Raw genomic sequence first — 16,456 nt, 5'->3', positions numbered from 1 at the left:
AATTACACATTATATATTTTTAAGGGGAAAAATAAATAAATCTGCCTCATGTTAAACAAGATCAAAATGTTGTAAAAAATACTAAATACTACAAATTTATATATATATATATATATATATATATATATATATATATATATATATATATATATATATTGCTTATGTTTCAATTCAGATACTGAGTAAGAGAAAAACAAAGTCCTTTTTACAGTCTGTGAACTACTGCATGTTCAGGGACTTTTTACTTGGTCATAAACATAAAAAAACATGGCTCTAGATAAAGGTGAATTAGATTAATGTGCCCAAGCATTTGTATATTAATGATGCATGAACAGTCATAATGGACTTCAACCATGTGTACATTGTTTAAAAAAAAACACCAGACCAAACCGGGATCCAAAGAGTTTACGATAATTTTAATTGCTGGTAAAAAAAAGAAATGCCATCTAAAAACGTCTAACGTGTTTCAGGGAAAACACCACTCCCCTTCATCAGGGCTCAACACAGGATAGACTCAAAGAAAGCAGTATCTTCACAGAACTTTATTACAACCAGTATTAAACTCTCCACATGGAATATTACCTTGACAGCAGTTGCTATTCAGCAAACATAAAATAGCAGTAGCTATAAAATATATGTCTCCAGATACAGGTGAATTAGATTAAATTGCTCAAGCATTTGCATATTTATGCTGCATGAACAGTCAAACTGACCTTAGCCTGTGTACATTGTTTAAAAAAAATGTTCAGTTAAGCCTGAAAATTTCAGACAGACATGGTCTTTTGAAAGGTAAAATTTATGCAGGTGTGCAATGACAGATGAATGGCAAGAGTAGGATGCATACTGCAAGGGTGTGCACTTTTAATACTTGTGTGATGTGTGAATTAGTATAGATAGATAGATAGATAGATAGATAGATAGATAGATAGATAGATAGATAGATAGATAGATAGATAGATAGGTAGATAGATAGATAGATAGATAGATAGATAGATAGATAGATAGATATAGGTATACTGTGTATATATATATATATATATATATATATATATATATATATATATATATATATATATATATATATATATATATATATATATATACAGTATATATATATATATATATATATATATATATATATATATATATATATATAAACAGACTATGTTAAAATACAGAATATAGTGTAGCGCTCCTAAAATATCTAACCACTCTTATTAAGTTCTCATATACATTTACATACTGTACAATTCAAATACAGTAAACTTCACTTTTTATGTATTTGAATTGTATGTAAGGGTATATGACAATTTAATAATAGTGGTTAGATACTTTAGGAGCTCTACATTTTTTTTCTATATTAACTTATATATATGACTCACTGTAATAAAAATAATTGTTCTATTTCATCTATCTCTGATATGTTTGTGGTGTCATTAAATGTTAAAAGACTACATAAATTACAAGTTGATTTATACAAAACAGTCCTTAATAGCATTCATACATAAACATGTGTAACATGTTCTGAAGCTTATTAGACCTGAAAATATTAAAAGCTAAAAATACTATAATAAGGGGAACTTATACCCAGTTATCTATAAGGCCAGTTATTCCACATAAGAATGCTGCAAGCACCCCACTGATGCACACACAATGCCTACCCATTAAACAGCACAATAATATAACAAAATTAAAAAACATGTCATACTTGCACATATATAAAATCATCTACACTCTATTTGTTATTGGAATTAGTACCGCTTTCACGTGATGTAATCTTTTGTTTTATGCCGCATACACACCATCACTTTATGTGATGAAAAAAAACGAGATTTTCTGTGAAGTAAAGAACGACGTTTTTGAAACTTCAATTTTTAAAGGCGAAGTTGCCTACACACCATCGTTTTTCTCACAATGTTCTAGCAAAGCGAGGTTACGTTCACCACGTTTTTCCATTGAAGCTCGCTTCATAACTAGCTTCTGGGCATGCGCGGGTGTAAAAACGTCTTTTTAAACGACGTTTTTTGCTACACACGGTCAATTTCTGTGAAGTAAAAAACATCGTTTGGAAAAACGACACATAAAATTGAAGCATGCTTCAATTTTTTTTGTTCGTTTTTTACAAGACATAAAACAAAGTTTTCCCCCACACACGGTCATTTAAAGTGACGTTTTTAAAAACTTCGTTTTTTTTCATCACATAAAGTGATGGTGTGTACGGGGCATTAGTGTTAAGGAGTGAGTAAGATATAGAACCTTCCAATGCCTTCCCCCCTGGCATCTGCAACAAGAAATGTATTACACAAGCTTATACTTTAGAGTTTGTGAAATAATTTACTGCAGCTCCTTATTGCATTTTCTAACTAGAATGCATTGCCGAATAAATTTTAAATCTAGAGTCTGACACATGAGACAGCATCACTTTAGAACCTGCCAAAAACAATAATGACAGTTCTTTACTTGAGAGAAAAATATTCTGCCCCAGGTCAAGCCACAACTTTGAAGGGCCCTGCAACTACAGTATGTGAGGGTGCAGGTCTGGTTTGTCCCATAATCGCTGAGAGGAAGAGGAGTTGATGACCTCACACCTGATAATTACAGCTCCAACTTCTTTATTTCACGGGTAGAATCCAGGCACAAACACAGTACACAGGGAACATGGTTAACATGTTTTACATCACAGACGCTTAGTCATGCATCTGTGATTTGAAAAATGTTAACCGTGTTCCCTGTGCACTGTTCTTTTGTCTCATTTATACCTGTGAAATAATGAAGTCAGGGCTGTAATTAGCTGGTGTGTGGTCAACCACTCTTCCTCTCAATGACAGTTCTTATCGTTACCATGGAGAATGTTCTGGGCTGTAGCTTCAAACTGTATAGAGTCAAGGACTGGGAAGTCCATACTTAAGTTAAAGAAGAAAAACAAGTGATGATGGGATTAGTTGAGGTGCAAAAATGCAATATATCAAATAGGTTATTTAAAATATTTAAATACCAAGATAAAAATAAAAAAAGATAAAATTAATGGAGAGTGCAAGTACAAAACAACAATTAACAGGACAGTAGGATGGAATAAATCCCCAACATGTTTCGCCCATAAATCGGGCTTCTTCAAAGGGGAACTGTCCGATGAGTGGTACAAGCCTTCTAGAAAATACAAGAACAAATATGTGTGCATCAAAAGTACAGCAAAAGTATGCCACAAATATATTTATTAATATCAATTTGATGTTATGCATGCGCACCCCCACAGGCACAGCCCCTTACCAAGTCTTGCTGCCCTTGGGGTGCAGCTGTGTTTGGATTGGCCATAGCAGGGAGAGGTAAGGGGCTGTGCTTGTGGGGGTGTGGGGATGTGTATTCAAAAAATCAAATTGATATTAATAAATATATTTGTGGCATACTTTTGCTGTATTTTGATGCACACTTATTTGTTCTTGTATTTTCTTGAAGGCTTGTGCCACTCATCGGACAGTTCCCCTTTGAAGAAGCCCAATTTATGGGTGAAAAATGACAGGAATTTATTCCATCCTACTGTCCTATTAGTTGTTTTGTACTTGCACTCTCCATTAATTTTATCTTTTTTATTTTTATTTTGGTATTCAAAATAAAAATATTTTAAATGACCTATTTGATATATTGCATTTTTGCACCTCAAAAATCCCATCATCATTTGTTTTTCATCAAATTAATTTGGGGGTTTGGTGCTGTAGGCAATAGCTGGGATATCCATAATCACAAAACTAGTTCAAACTTAAGTAGCCAACACATAAATTCTTCTTTTTTTGTTCAACCTGACCTGATTCCCCCATCCACATGCCTGAGGTATTGTATTTTGACCATGAGGAGACTTCCCCACTATCAAAATACACTGATCAGCACTGCCAGCCATAGCAACATGGCAGTTGTACAAGTCACTTGGTAGATCAACTTCTTTACAACTATTCTGTCCATACATGGATTGAAAGTCAGCCAGTCCCTGCTGATCTGGCTGAATTTCTATCCATGTATGGCCAGCTCTAGTGCACTTATCCTTTGAAGCATATTTTGCAGCTTAGATGAAGGAAGAAATAGTTAAAATTGTTAGATTTTTCTGTCTGAAGACACAACAAGAAATTTATGGAAATGTATCCAATGTGAAGGTACATTCCTCCATTAATAGCTGTCACTGAAACATAATTTAGATTTTCTCCTATTTCCTGTTCTGGCAACAACACCGCCTTTTGTAAATGATGATAATAGTCACCTTGAAAAACTGGGATTGTGAATCTCTCCAGCACAGAAACAGCAACAAAGACCTGTGATTGACCATCTTTTACTCATTAAAAAATGAGTTGAGAAACATTTAAAGCGATAAAGCTAAAATAGCAATGTTTTCATAAAGAAAATTTCTACAAGATATTCACAACACTAATCACCCTGAGAAAATGTCAACTTTAACCCGACTGTGATCATTATTAATTTGATTATGGTTGTTTTTGCCATACACATGCAATCATTTTTTTTTAGGAATAGTAAAAAAAAGAAAAAATAGTACCTATTCATTAAACAATAATTTATTATAAAGATTTTTTTCTGAATCTCTGAAAGTCTGTGCCTTTGTATTAACTAATAACTATTTACTAACAAAGTACAAAAGTTCAGTAACCCATAGTAACCAATTTATAATTATCTTTCACAAATTCTTTGCAAATTAGACAGGAAAAGCAAATGTCAATTACTATGTGTTATTGTATTGCAGAGCAATGTAGAATACGACCTTTTTGTTAATTAACACAAGAATACTATGTCAAAGCAAAATAAAGTGTATTTGAAATAAGGCTTAAGACTATAATAGTTGAGAGCTTTGAGTGTAAGGCCTCGTACACACGATAGGTTAACCAGAAGACAACGGCCTGAACCGATCGTGTGTAGGCCCCATAGGTTATTCCTTAGGTTAAAAAAATGGCAACTTGCTTTAAAATTTAACCGATGGATTGCTAACCGATAGGTCAAAACCGATCGTTAGTATGCAAAACCATCGGTTAAAAACCCACGCATGCTCAGAATCAAGTCGACGTATGCTTGGAAGCATTGAACTTCGTTTTTTCACTACGTCGTTCTGTTTTACATCACTGCGTTCTGACACGATCGTTTTTTTAACTGATGGTGTGTATGCACGACGGACCATCAGTCAGCTTCATAGGTTAACCTAGGACAACGGTCCTTCAGACCGTTGTCCTCTATCGTGTGTACGAGGCCTAAGAAGTATATAATAATTTAATTCCATTCTAGGCAGCAACTAGTACAGTTTTCCTTTTCAGTAATGCTATTGTAATATAGAAATTTGACTATTATGTTTGTGCCATATACATTAAAGGTTTATCTAAATTACCAAATTACCCTTTGGCTATACAAAATGTTTTAAAGCAAACAATGCCTGTAAAGCCCTGTACACACGATCGGATATCTGATTGAATCTAATCTGATTGATTTTTTCGACGGATATCCGATGAAGCTGACTTCCATCAGTCAAAAATCCGACCGTGTCCAACGCGGTGACGCAAAACACTACGACGTGCTGAGAAAAATGAAGTTCAATGCTTCCGAGCATGCGTCGACTTGATTCTGAGCATACATGGATTTCTGACCGATGGACTTCCACACAGACAATCGTTTTTTTCTATCGTTTTTTTATCCATAGGAAAAAAAAATTCACCAATAGAAAACAAACCGATGGGGCCCACACACGATCGGTTTGTCCGATGAAAACGATCCATCGCTCCGTTTTCTTTAAACAAACCGATCGTGTGTACAGGACACATAACATACTTACCTTTCCTTCTGTCCAGACCTCCAAATGTTTCTCTGGTCCTAAGAAATCTACTGAAGTCTTCTGGGCAGAAGTGTTGATCTCCTGGGTCCCTGCAGCTCTCACTGGTTCAGAAATTACAGGATGTAGTACTAAATTGAAAGTCAGTAGGAGCAACTTGTAAGAGTTGGTGGCTTCAACCAGGCAATAGGTTCACATTTTAGTAATGCATATATCAGTGTCATTATTATAAATAAAAAATACAAATTTGCTAAGTCGTTACCCCATGAGGCCCATGATTATAGATATTTGTGGCCTCTTTTAATATAATCATCAAATCTTGAAATAATATTTCCCCTTTTTTCCCTCTAAAATCTTGCATAAAAAATAACATGGCATCTAATCAGTCCAAAAACAGTCTTCTGTGGCCTGTATGGGAATTTTATGGATCTTGGATCTGGGAATTAAAGGCATGTCAATTTTAATTGCAGTTTTAGCTGACACGAGCTTGGGAGTGCTGCAATCCAACAGCTTTGAATACTAATTTGATTAAATTAGGCAATAGACTCATAGCAGCCTTTCCACACCTTCGTCATTTATTCACACCATGTGTGTTAGGCTGCAATGAGCAGTGTTACTCAACACAAGCTCAATGTAAAAACAAATACAAATACATTGTTTTCAAGGGCTCCAGTTCTACCTGCAATGGTGAGCACTTCGAAAAAATAGAACATGATGCATTTAAATACATCACAATGCATATTAAGTTATTACAAAAAAAGTACTTTGACTCTTGTTGTGAAAAAAAAAGAAAAATGTGCAATACAAAAAATATACAATTATGCAAATACATCGAACTTGGCTCAACACGTGCTGAACACAATGCATGTGGCATGAATCCATCCTAGGTCACACTGCTAAAAACAATTTCAGTTCTTAAAAGGACATATAGGTCAGTGGTGCTCATTCTAATTGTTCAAGCATTCTCTGAGAGAAGGGGGAACAGGGTCTGGCAGGTAACATTTTATGTAATGTGCAATGCACTGAACACTGTGAAATAAAACTTACTGAAAAGAAAAAAAATTGATTCTGTGGTGATGTGGCTTCCTCTATGGCTGACGTGTATGTATTTCCAGCTGTTTGACTGGAGTTCAATTTGAACGTTTCGCATTTTATTTTAAATTCAAATTATATTTTCTGTCCATTTTTAGGCAGTAACCAATATGGAAATATTAATGGTAATACCATAGTAACTACGGGAAGTCTTCTTGATGATCATCACTGGCATTCTGTTATAATTGATCGTTATAAGAAGCAAATTAACCTGACACTTGATAATCATGTTCAGCATTTTAAAACAAATGGAGAATTTGTTAAATTAGACCTGGATTTTGAGGTAAGAAAGCATATGTAGAATTGTAAACATGAAGCAATTTCCAATAGCAATGGGGAATACTATTTGATTATATGCAATGCCTGTTGAAAGTATACAGAAGTTATATAGTTAACAAATAAAACGAGGAGAAAGAAAACATGTGACCTGCTATGGAAACACATCCTTACCATGGTGGGAACTATGGGAAAACTATACCTTTATAATGGGCACATTTATTTCCTTTAATTTAAAGTGGAAGTCCATGCAAAAACTAAAATCCCTGCATCTATAGGCACCAACATTCTAACACTAACCTCTCTAGCCCTGAAAAGAAAAAAACTAGTATACATACCTTTTCTACAGGCGATCCGACCTGATCTCCAATGGCGGAAGCTGAGCTGTCAGCCGTGGCTTTGCTGTGTGGGCGGGTGCAGAAGACACATCTGTCAACAGAAGCCCCATATTAACTCTATGGGTGACATCACTTCCTATTCAATTCATAGATGTTGTTGGATGTGTACTCAGCACAGCTTCTGCCACTGGAGATTGGGTCGGATCGCCTGCAGAAAAGTTATGTATACTAATTTTTTCTTTACAGGGCTAGAGAGGTTAGTGTTAGAATGTTGGTGGCTATAGATACAGGGATTTTAGTTTTCGCATTGACTTCCACTTTAAGGTTACAATACTTTTTTTTTCGTTACTATGTATATACAATCTACAAATAAACATTTAATATAGCACCCCTGACACAATATTTAAAGAGCTCCATAAATTTCCTAAAGGAAAAGCATATCAGACACTGTTTGCCTTCAGACTCTCTTGAATTGATTTACTAAAAGCAAAAAAAGCTATGTATTTTGCAGAGGAATTTTCCATTAACTTAGTGAGGAGGATGAAGCTCTGCTGACTTTTATCATCCAATCATGTACAAAAGAAAAACTTTTTACCTGATTGAGTGTTCTTTGTAAAGCCAATTTTCACCACATTCACTAAGCTAAGGGCAAAGTTAACAACTTTCTTGCCGTTAGTAAAATTACCTCTCTGTCTCTGGTCAAAACGTTCTACACCACTGTCTAAGCAGAGCATCAGAAAATAATACAGTGTTTCTCAATGTACACTATCAGATAGATATTTCCACTCTCAGAAGCTTAAAACTGCTCACCTGCTAAGGTGGCTAGGTCACAAACTCACAGCAAACAGATACATCCCTTAATACTCCTCTGATCACCACCTCAAAATGCATCGGAAAGTATCAGTTCTTAATATTATACAACATGTTTCCTCTTGAGATCTAGATGGCAGAGGTGACATTTTCTTTGATGATAGCAATCCAAAATGGTGGGACTTTGATCTCATATTCCTGCTAGATACAACTGCTGACTTCTTTGTAGGACAATTCTCACTTTTTACTGTAACATGAAAGGAAATGAAGAAGCAGCTGAAAAAAAGGTTTTGTGAAGAGCGTTGAGGTGTTCAACCCTGATGAGTGGTGTTTGCTGTAGTTTTCAACTGTGAGGCAGCTGCATAGACATTAATAAACTGTATGTTTATCCACCCATTAGTTAATAAACACACAGTCACTGAAGTCCTTGCAGCTCTCATGTGCTTAAGCACTACTGCTACAAACTCAGACTTCTAAACAAAGCCAGAACTGACTACCGACTGCATCAGCAGTAATAAAAGCATCTGATGTGAGGTTTGCCCATTTATGAAGCAATGATGTCTTAAAGTTAGCTTAAAAAAAACAGCAGCACATTATTAAAGGAAAGCATTGTTCTTTTTTTTTTATCCCATTAAATCCCATTAATGAAAAAAGTGCCAAGCTTGGTCATATAACCTGCCAAGTCAACTAACCAGGCTCTCCTGCTATTACGGTGTGTTCTCTGCAGCATTATGCAAAGAACACTCTGTAGGGCACTGCAAGCTCTACACCATGGCCAACACTTTATAAATGACAAATAAAATGCAGGTGTAGTTGACAGTAAGCTTGTTGATGCCCCAAAAATAGCTGTATATGTTTTTAAATAAGGCCCTACATGTCAGTCTAGGTCCACACTAATGTGGGCGGTGTGGTGCACGTTTGTTCGAGCACAGCAGCTCATGCATTTGAATGAGCTGCTTGGCTCCGTGTACTGCAGAATGAAGGTGCATGAACCTTTTTGAAAACGTGGCTGCAAGGAAAACTGCATGGTCTTTTTGACCGTGTGGGTTCCCTGTGGTTCCAGCACCCACGGTCACGCTGCAGGCTGACATGAGTGGGGGTGTCATTTAGAATGAATGGCAGCCCCGTGCATATGATAGGAGCAGTGCAATTTGGTTGCAGGTACAGCTGCAGAGCAGTGGGCTTTCATTGGTTAACACAGGCATTGAGGAGCAACAAATTGCCTCCAAGCCACCTGTCTCCATGGATCACTTTTCAGAAGGGTGGCAATGACAACAAATGTAAACAAGCCCTTAGATTTAGAAAACACTTTGTATAATCAGACTGTTAGGATTTTGCCCATTTTTAAAGACATTGTACAGAGATTTTATAATCAAACTGAAACATATTTTAACAAGCTTTATGGACTATGGTTATCATTTTAACTGAAAATGTAAAACATAGAAATGCTGTAACTGACATTATGATGCCTGCATTTTTTTTATGGATATTTTTGTGTCTTTGGCTAATAATGTTTTATAGCTATTGCTTGAAATTACAGCAAAGAAAGAAAAAAAAAAAGCTCTTGTTCATAGTCCATAGTATTTAATTAAGTTTCCTTTTCTAAGTCCACTGTAGGGAGCTGAAACACTATCTGATTGGTTACTATGTGTAAAGCCTTTTCTGTTTTTAGGAAATCCATGAATTAGTTTAAAGTATGTACGTACAATTTATTCACGTTAAAATGTATAACAATCAAATACAACCAAAGAAGTTTATTTAATGAGGAAAAAATCTGAACATACTATTTTATCATATTTGATCTTTTGCAACAGTTAACCTTCGGAGGTATGCCTTCAAGTGGAAAGCCAAGTTCCAATGGTGGAAAAAATTTCAAGGGTTGTATGGAAAGCATTAAATACAATGCACTTAACATTACTGACCTTGCCAGGAGAAGGAAGATGAACTCATACAATGTGGTGAGTTGGGATGTTAATGTCCTTGCCTTGAGTGCATACAGCATAATGCACAATGCACTGTTTATAAAGCAAAATATATTAGTACGACAAAGTGATCTTAAAGCATGACCTGGTTACTGCAGGGCTTAGGCTGTTTTTCTACATTGTAATTTAATTAAAAAAAAAAAGTATTATGTTTATAGAAAGTATGCAATTCCCAAAACATGTTTTAATTTGTGTACAATAAATTGTATATATGTATTATATATTATGACGAGGAAATTCATTGAAAAGAAAGTGTCCACAATTGCTGACAGAACTGTATCAGTGGTATATTCTTAGGACTATATAGCCACTACAGTGTAAGATATAGCTATATTTAAAGTGTATGTACTGTATATCGATTTATTTTTCACTGTCTGTATACTGCTGGCGGCATTTTCCTTCATTTTTTTAATGAAGATGCAATTGGAATTGAGAGGAAATCCACCAAATGTAGAGAACATTCACATCTTAGATAATTGTCACAGGAACATTTGTCCCCATTGGAAGATTTAAGGTGGCACTAACACCAAAACTTAAAAATGACATGTATTATGCAATCTGTCTCTAGCATTAACAAGATGGTCTTTGTTTTTCTGAGTTTTTCCTGTAAAATTTGAAGACAGAAGGTTGAGCTGAACCATTTAACAATCACAGATTTGTATTCAATAGCCACAAAGGGAACCAACTGCAACTGCTTAAAATTCATTGGTTGGAGTCAGATTTTAATGTGTTAGTAACTTATGTAATATCTTGCTAACTCCACTAGTCCATCTAACACAACCCTCCCCAGGCACTGCTGCTATCCAAGGGTGTCTCTGTTGGTCTTTCATAGATAGACGAGCCACCCTAGGGCTGGCCACACATGGTCGAATTTTGAACGAATTTTATTTTGAAAATCAGAAAATTTGTGCGTTTTGTGATCTGATGTTGCCACCATTGATTTCTAAATTTGACCAACCAAACCTTCAATTTCACCTTATGCTGCTACAGAAAATATTTTTTTGTGTCTGGGAATCTACTTTTCTTTCTGGGAATTTTCTTTTCTTGCACATGCACATTTCTTTTTTGATTACGATTCTCCCATCATTGATTGGAAAATCTTTTGCTTTCAAAATATTTCCAACATGTCCGATTATTAAATTTCAATGGCCGCACGAAAATCGCCTATTGGTGCAAAATACGAACGGAAATTCTTAGATACGATTTTTGAAGGAAAATTATTTTCAAAATTCGACCCATGTATGGCCTGCCTAGGACAGGACATGTGTGCTATTGTGTACACGGCTTTATACTTGAAATGGGGCTACACACACACAGCTGATAATTGATACAGATACTTAAAATTCTTTAAAGGTGGCTTTGCATGAGCTGGATGTCTGTACGCATTTCTCAGGGTCTAAAGCCTGCTTCCTTAGGAGACGAGTGGGACAGATACAATGTGCAGAGTTTACCCAGATTCAGGCTGGACAGCAAAATTGGATGGGGACTGTGGCAGTGGGTCCCCCATGTGCAAGTGGAGGGAATACTCTAGAGGAACAGTGTGATTTCCTCAACCCAGGAACACACAAGGGATCAGACAATCAGTATTTACATTGTTGTCTGCCTGTGGATATATAGAAAAGTCTGTGAATTTTAACAATAAAAAAAATAGAGAAAAAACATTCATGAAGTATAATTAATTGTATTAAGCCTTATTCGAATCTGGTAGACTTTATTCACTGAATTCCACTTTATCATCTTCAGACCCTTTTTGTTTTGTTAACAAAAACTTTAAAATGTTAACATGGTGTAATCTTTTCTCCTTTCATTGTAGGATAATTTAAGTTTTACCTGCGTTGAATCACATGCAGTCCCTGTCTTCTTTAATGCGACTAGTTACCTGGAAGTGCTTGGACGGGCAGCTGAGGATGTTTTTTCTGTGAATTTTCATTTTCGCACCTGGAATTTAAATGGACTTCTTCTATTCACCACATTTGCTGATGAGGTTGGAAGTGTGGAAATAGACTTAACAGATGGCAAAGTCAGCGTCCATATCAATATGACAAAGTCTAAGAAAAACCGTATTGATATTTCTTCAGGTAAGATACTAGCTGCAAACTTCAGATAATGCTCTGAGTTCATTAATCTTTTATTCATATGATAAATGTAACTTCTATTCCTGGATTACATTGTCATACAATGAATGATATATTTTCAATGTGACAGGGAGAGGAAATATGAGCTATTATGGTTATGTCAAGAAGTATATGTTTCATATACTGTGCAAGAAATATATGTTTATATGTTGTGCTGAAACATTTAGCCTGCCATATTTGACCTGCTGAAAATGCTAAATACCTGGCTAACTTTTGCTTAATTACTTGTCACTGGCTTACAAAAGGCATGCAGACGAGAAAAAGTGAAAGGGAAATCAGAACTTGCATTTTGAGGAGGAGATGTAAGCAACAGAAGTCTACATAACTGTCTCGATGCAAGCCTTCTTTGAAAATGAAATCCAAGAGAACAGATAAATATCTATTAGCTTTTTAACAGAACCCAAATTTGATCAATGTTCCAGCAGGGCTCAGCCTGCCTTTCTCTTAAGAAAGGTGAGTTGCATCCCACCAAAACATTGCTCAAAAGTAAATATAAGCCACACTCCAAAACTTCTGCAACTTCCGCAAAGCGTTTCACCACTGCTGGCTTGTTTAAATTATTTTTATTAATTTTATCAAAAAGTTACAAAACACATTACATCGCCATAAAATACAAAAGGCATTTAAATCTCAAACACAGCATGATATATATGATATACAATAACAAATATACAGTACATAAAACCTCATTGTAACAACCATATATATTGAAATCTTTCCCTCGAGAGGAGACGAAAGGCAACATGAGAGGTGGAGACACCCCGCATCTAAATGCAAAAGAAAAAAACTCCAACAGGTCCTCCCCCAAAATAAGTCTAGATGTTACCAGGCTTCCATACCGAATCAATACCTTTGCTGCATTCAACAAAAAAGGAATAATAGACATTTAGTATTTTCTCCTTGTCTCACTTATAGCATGAAATAAGCATTGCCAGGGATCATGCCCAATTTCGGAATTGCTAATCATCTTAATTATATTTAAAACTTTCTCCCAGTATAGCTGAATCCTTGGGCAATGCCACCAGATGTGGGCATGCGTTTCCTCACCCCCACACTCTCTCCAACACTCAGTTGACAGTGCTGTATTGATCTTGTGTAGTTTGGATGGACTATGATAGTCAACAGTTTATAGTTCATTTATTTTATCCTCGTGTCTTATGAGGTTGAATGTACATAATCTATAACTTTACACTAGTGCTTCAGGAAATGTAGGTTAAATTCATGCTCCCATCTATTCAAGAGACACGAGGGCCCGGGTCCAGGAAAGACATCAGCATCTTATAAAAATGTGAGATTTTGTGTCTAGTTATCCCCCTGGTCTATAGCTCTCTCCAATGGAGTGAGATCATGAGTTGAATGGAGAGGTTTTGGCAAAGAGTCAATGAAATGCTGGAGTTGCCAAAATCTCCAGGCATGCCATGGTGAAGAGTCGTACCTACTTCTTAGTTCTGAAAATAAATAGAGGACATTCCCATTCAAAACATCCCTTTATCTCAAACACTTTGAAGCTGTCCAGTTTAAATAAGACTTATTATTTCCCCGAGTGGGAAATTGCCCTTTCATATTTTTATAGAAGTTGTCCCAAACTCTTAAGCCCTGTACACATGATTGGATATCTGATGGAATCTAATCCGATCGATTTTTTCGTCGGATATCCGATGAAGCTGACTTTCATCAGTCTTGCCTACACACCATCGGTCAGAAATCCGACCGTGTCCAACGCGGTGACGTAAAACACTACGACGTGCTGAGAAGAATTAAGTTCAATGCTTCCGAGCATGTGTCGACTTGATTCTGAGCATGCGTGGATTTTTGACCGATGGACTTCCACACAGATGATCGTTTTTTTCTATCGGTTTTTATCCATAAGAACATTTTAAAACATGTTCTATTTTTTATCACCGATTGAAAACAAACCGATGGGGCCCACGATCGGTTTGTCCAATGAAAACGGTCCATTGGTCTGTTTTCATCAGACAAACTGATCGTGTGTACAGGGCTTTAAGGTTTCTGCTGTAATTGCAGCTAAGTCTTTAGATAAACATCTGTGCTGCCTTGGCAACCAGATAGTCTGGCCTAAGGGTGTTTCGTTTGTGATTTCCTTCAGTTGTACCCAGTTTTAAAAAAAGCACTATGTGCCCAATCAATTACTCTCACCAGAACTACTGCTTTATGATAATTCTCGAGGTCTGGTAAAGACAATCCCCCAGTCGACTTAGAACTAACAAGCATTTTATACACAACACAGATCCTCTATGTTTCCAGATGCATCTCTTTAACACTAATCTAAGAGTTTTAAAGTAGGTCCATGGTATATTTATACCATGGAGCACCTAAAAATTTAAATGAGCCTTCAGAAGGGCCATCATTTTAATCACGTTTATCTTACCCAGCCAAGAAATCTTTCCAGCAGGATAGCGGTTTAATACCTGCTTAATTTTATTGAGAAGCGGTAGATAATTATCCTGATATAAATCCGGTTACTGCAAATAAACCAGCCTATACAGATGACCATGTAGTTGCCATCATCCCTTGGAAATTTGAAATGAGAAAACTTATAAGGTTGGGATTGTGTAGGCAACAAAAAATATTTTCAAAAAGTATAAAAAAAATATATATTTAATACACATAAGTAGAAAAAGTACAAAATTGCATTGCAATACAATATGATATCATAGAAAAACATAAATTACAGACATATGAATAGCAGAAAGACACTATGCCATATTTCAAAAAAGTTCCCACTGGGGGGTAGACTGTAGAGAAATGGCTGATCCGACGCGTTTCCGATCAAACCTTTACAGGTTGATCTTCATCAGGGATATTGTGTGTCTTTGATAGCTGGCTAAGGAAAAATTGATTGAAAAACAAACAATAAATCATGTCCAATAATGTATATACATTCACAAAAAAGTGCAGTCATCACTCACTTAAACAATGCCTGTAGGTGTGCCTCCATTCTACATTCTGTAGAGGCACACCTACAGGCATTGTTTAAGTGAGTGATGACTGCACTTTTTTGTGAATATATATACATTATTGGACATGAGTTATTGTTTGTTTTTCAACAAAGAGCGTTGGATCAGCCATTTCTCTACAGTCTACTCCCCAGTGGAAACTTTTTTTAAATATGGCATAGTGTCTTTCTGCTATTCATATGTCTGTAATTTATGTTTTTCTATGATATCATATTGTATTGCAATGCAATTTTGTACTTTTTCTACTTATGTGTATTAAATATATACATTTTTTATACTTTTTGAAAATATTTTTTGTTGCCTACACAATCCCAACCTTAGAGGTTTTCTCATTTCATAAATCCGGTTACTGACGCAGATAGAATATAGGCTTCAAAGGGCCCTAAGCTCCCCTTGGGGGACAGCGATGGTATAATATTTCAGATTTCTCTACGTTGACCTTTACGTTTGAGATTTCTACATATCTTTTCAATTCGATTGTTAGGCAGAGTCTGTCTTGGATTAGATACATAGAACATAATGTCATCTGTGAATGTAGTTACCTTATGTTCTTGCCCAGCTATTTCTATGTCCTGTATATCTTAATTTGTCTGTATCATCGCTAGGAGGGGTTCTAGAGATAGCACAAATAACAATGGAGAGAGTGGACATTCCTGTCATGTTCGATTACAAAGAGCATATGGGTGCGACAGGGTACCATTTACTCATACTGAGTGGCTGGTCTGGAATATATTGCCTCTATCCATTTATACATATGTGGACCCAACCCAAGATGTTGTAAGGTTGAAAGAATATAATCCCAGTCCACCCTGTCAAAAGCCTTCCCCTATCCTTGCCAGCAAGCCAGCAATTGTGAAAAGCTTTAAAGGAAAGTGGTTTTGGGTAGAAATGTTAATGTATGCAGTTTTCCATCTTTTGACAAATTAAATAGAGAAGAGCTAAGTTTTTGAGTGTTGCTTACATTTACTTTTACTGAGAGTGGAGACAGGTTGTGGTAGCCCGCACCTGGGTCACCCATGCTTACTGAAAGGAG

At 36.0% G+C, this 16,456-nt stretch overlaps 1 protein-coding gene across 1 annotated transcript in view; it reads left to right on the top strand.

The window, feature by feature from the left end:
* Positions 1 to 16,456, top strand: part of CNTNAP2 (contactin associated protein 2) — a 2,128,298-nt gene that overhangs the window by 1,014,481 nt on the left and 1,097,361 nt on the right. The window contains exons 6-8 of the mRNA XM_040353157.1: positions 7,003 to 7,187; positions 10,143 to 10,286; positions 12,124 to 12,388. Coding sequence (XP_040209091.1) covers positions 7,003 to 7,187; positions 10,143 to 10,286; positions 12,124 to 12,388 — 594 coding nt within the window. The remainder of the gene's footprint in view (positions 1 to 7,002; positions 7,188 to 10,142; positions 10,287 to 12,123; positions 12,389 to 16,456) is intronic.

Source organism: Rana temporaria, chromosome 5, assembly GCF_905171775.1.
Source record: "Rana temporaria chromosome 5, aRanTem1.1, whole genome shotgun sequence".
NCBI classification, from domain to species: Eukaryota; Metazoa; Chordata; class Amphibia; order Anura; family Ranidae; genus Rana; species Rana temporaria.
The sequence above is the reverse complement of the archived record's forward strand: the minus strand, read 5'-3'. Positions and strand labels throughout refer to the sequence as shown.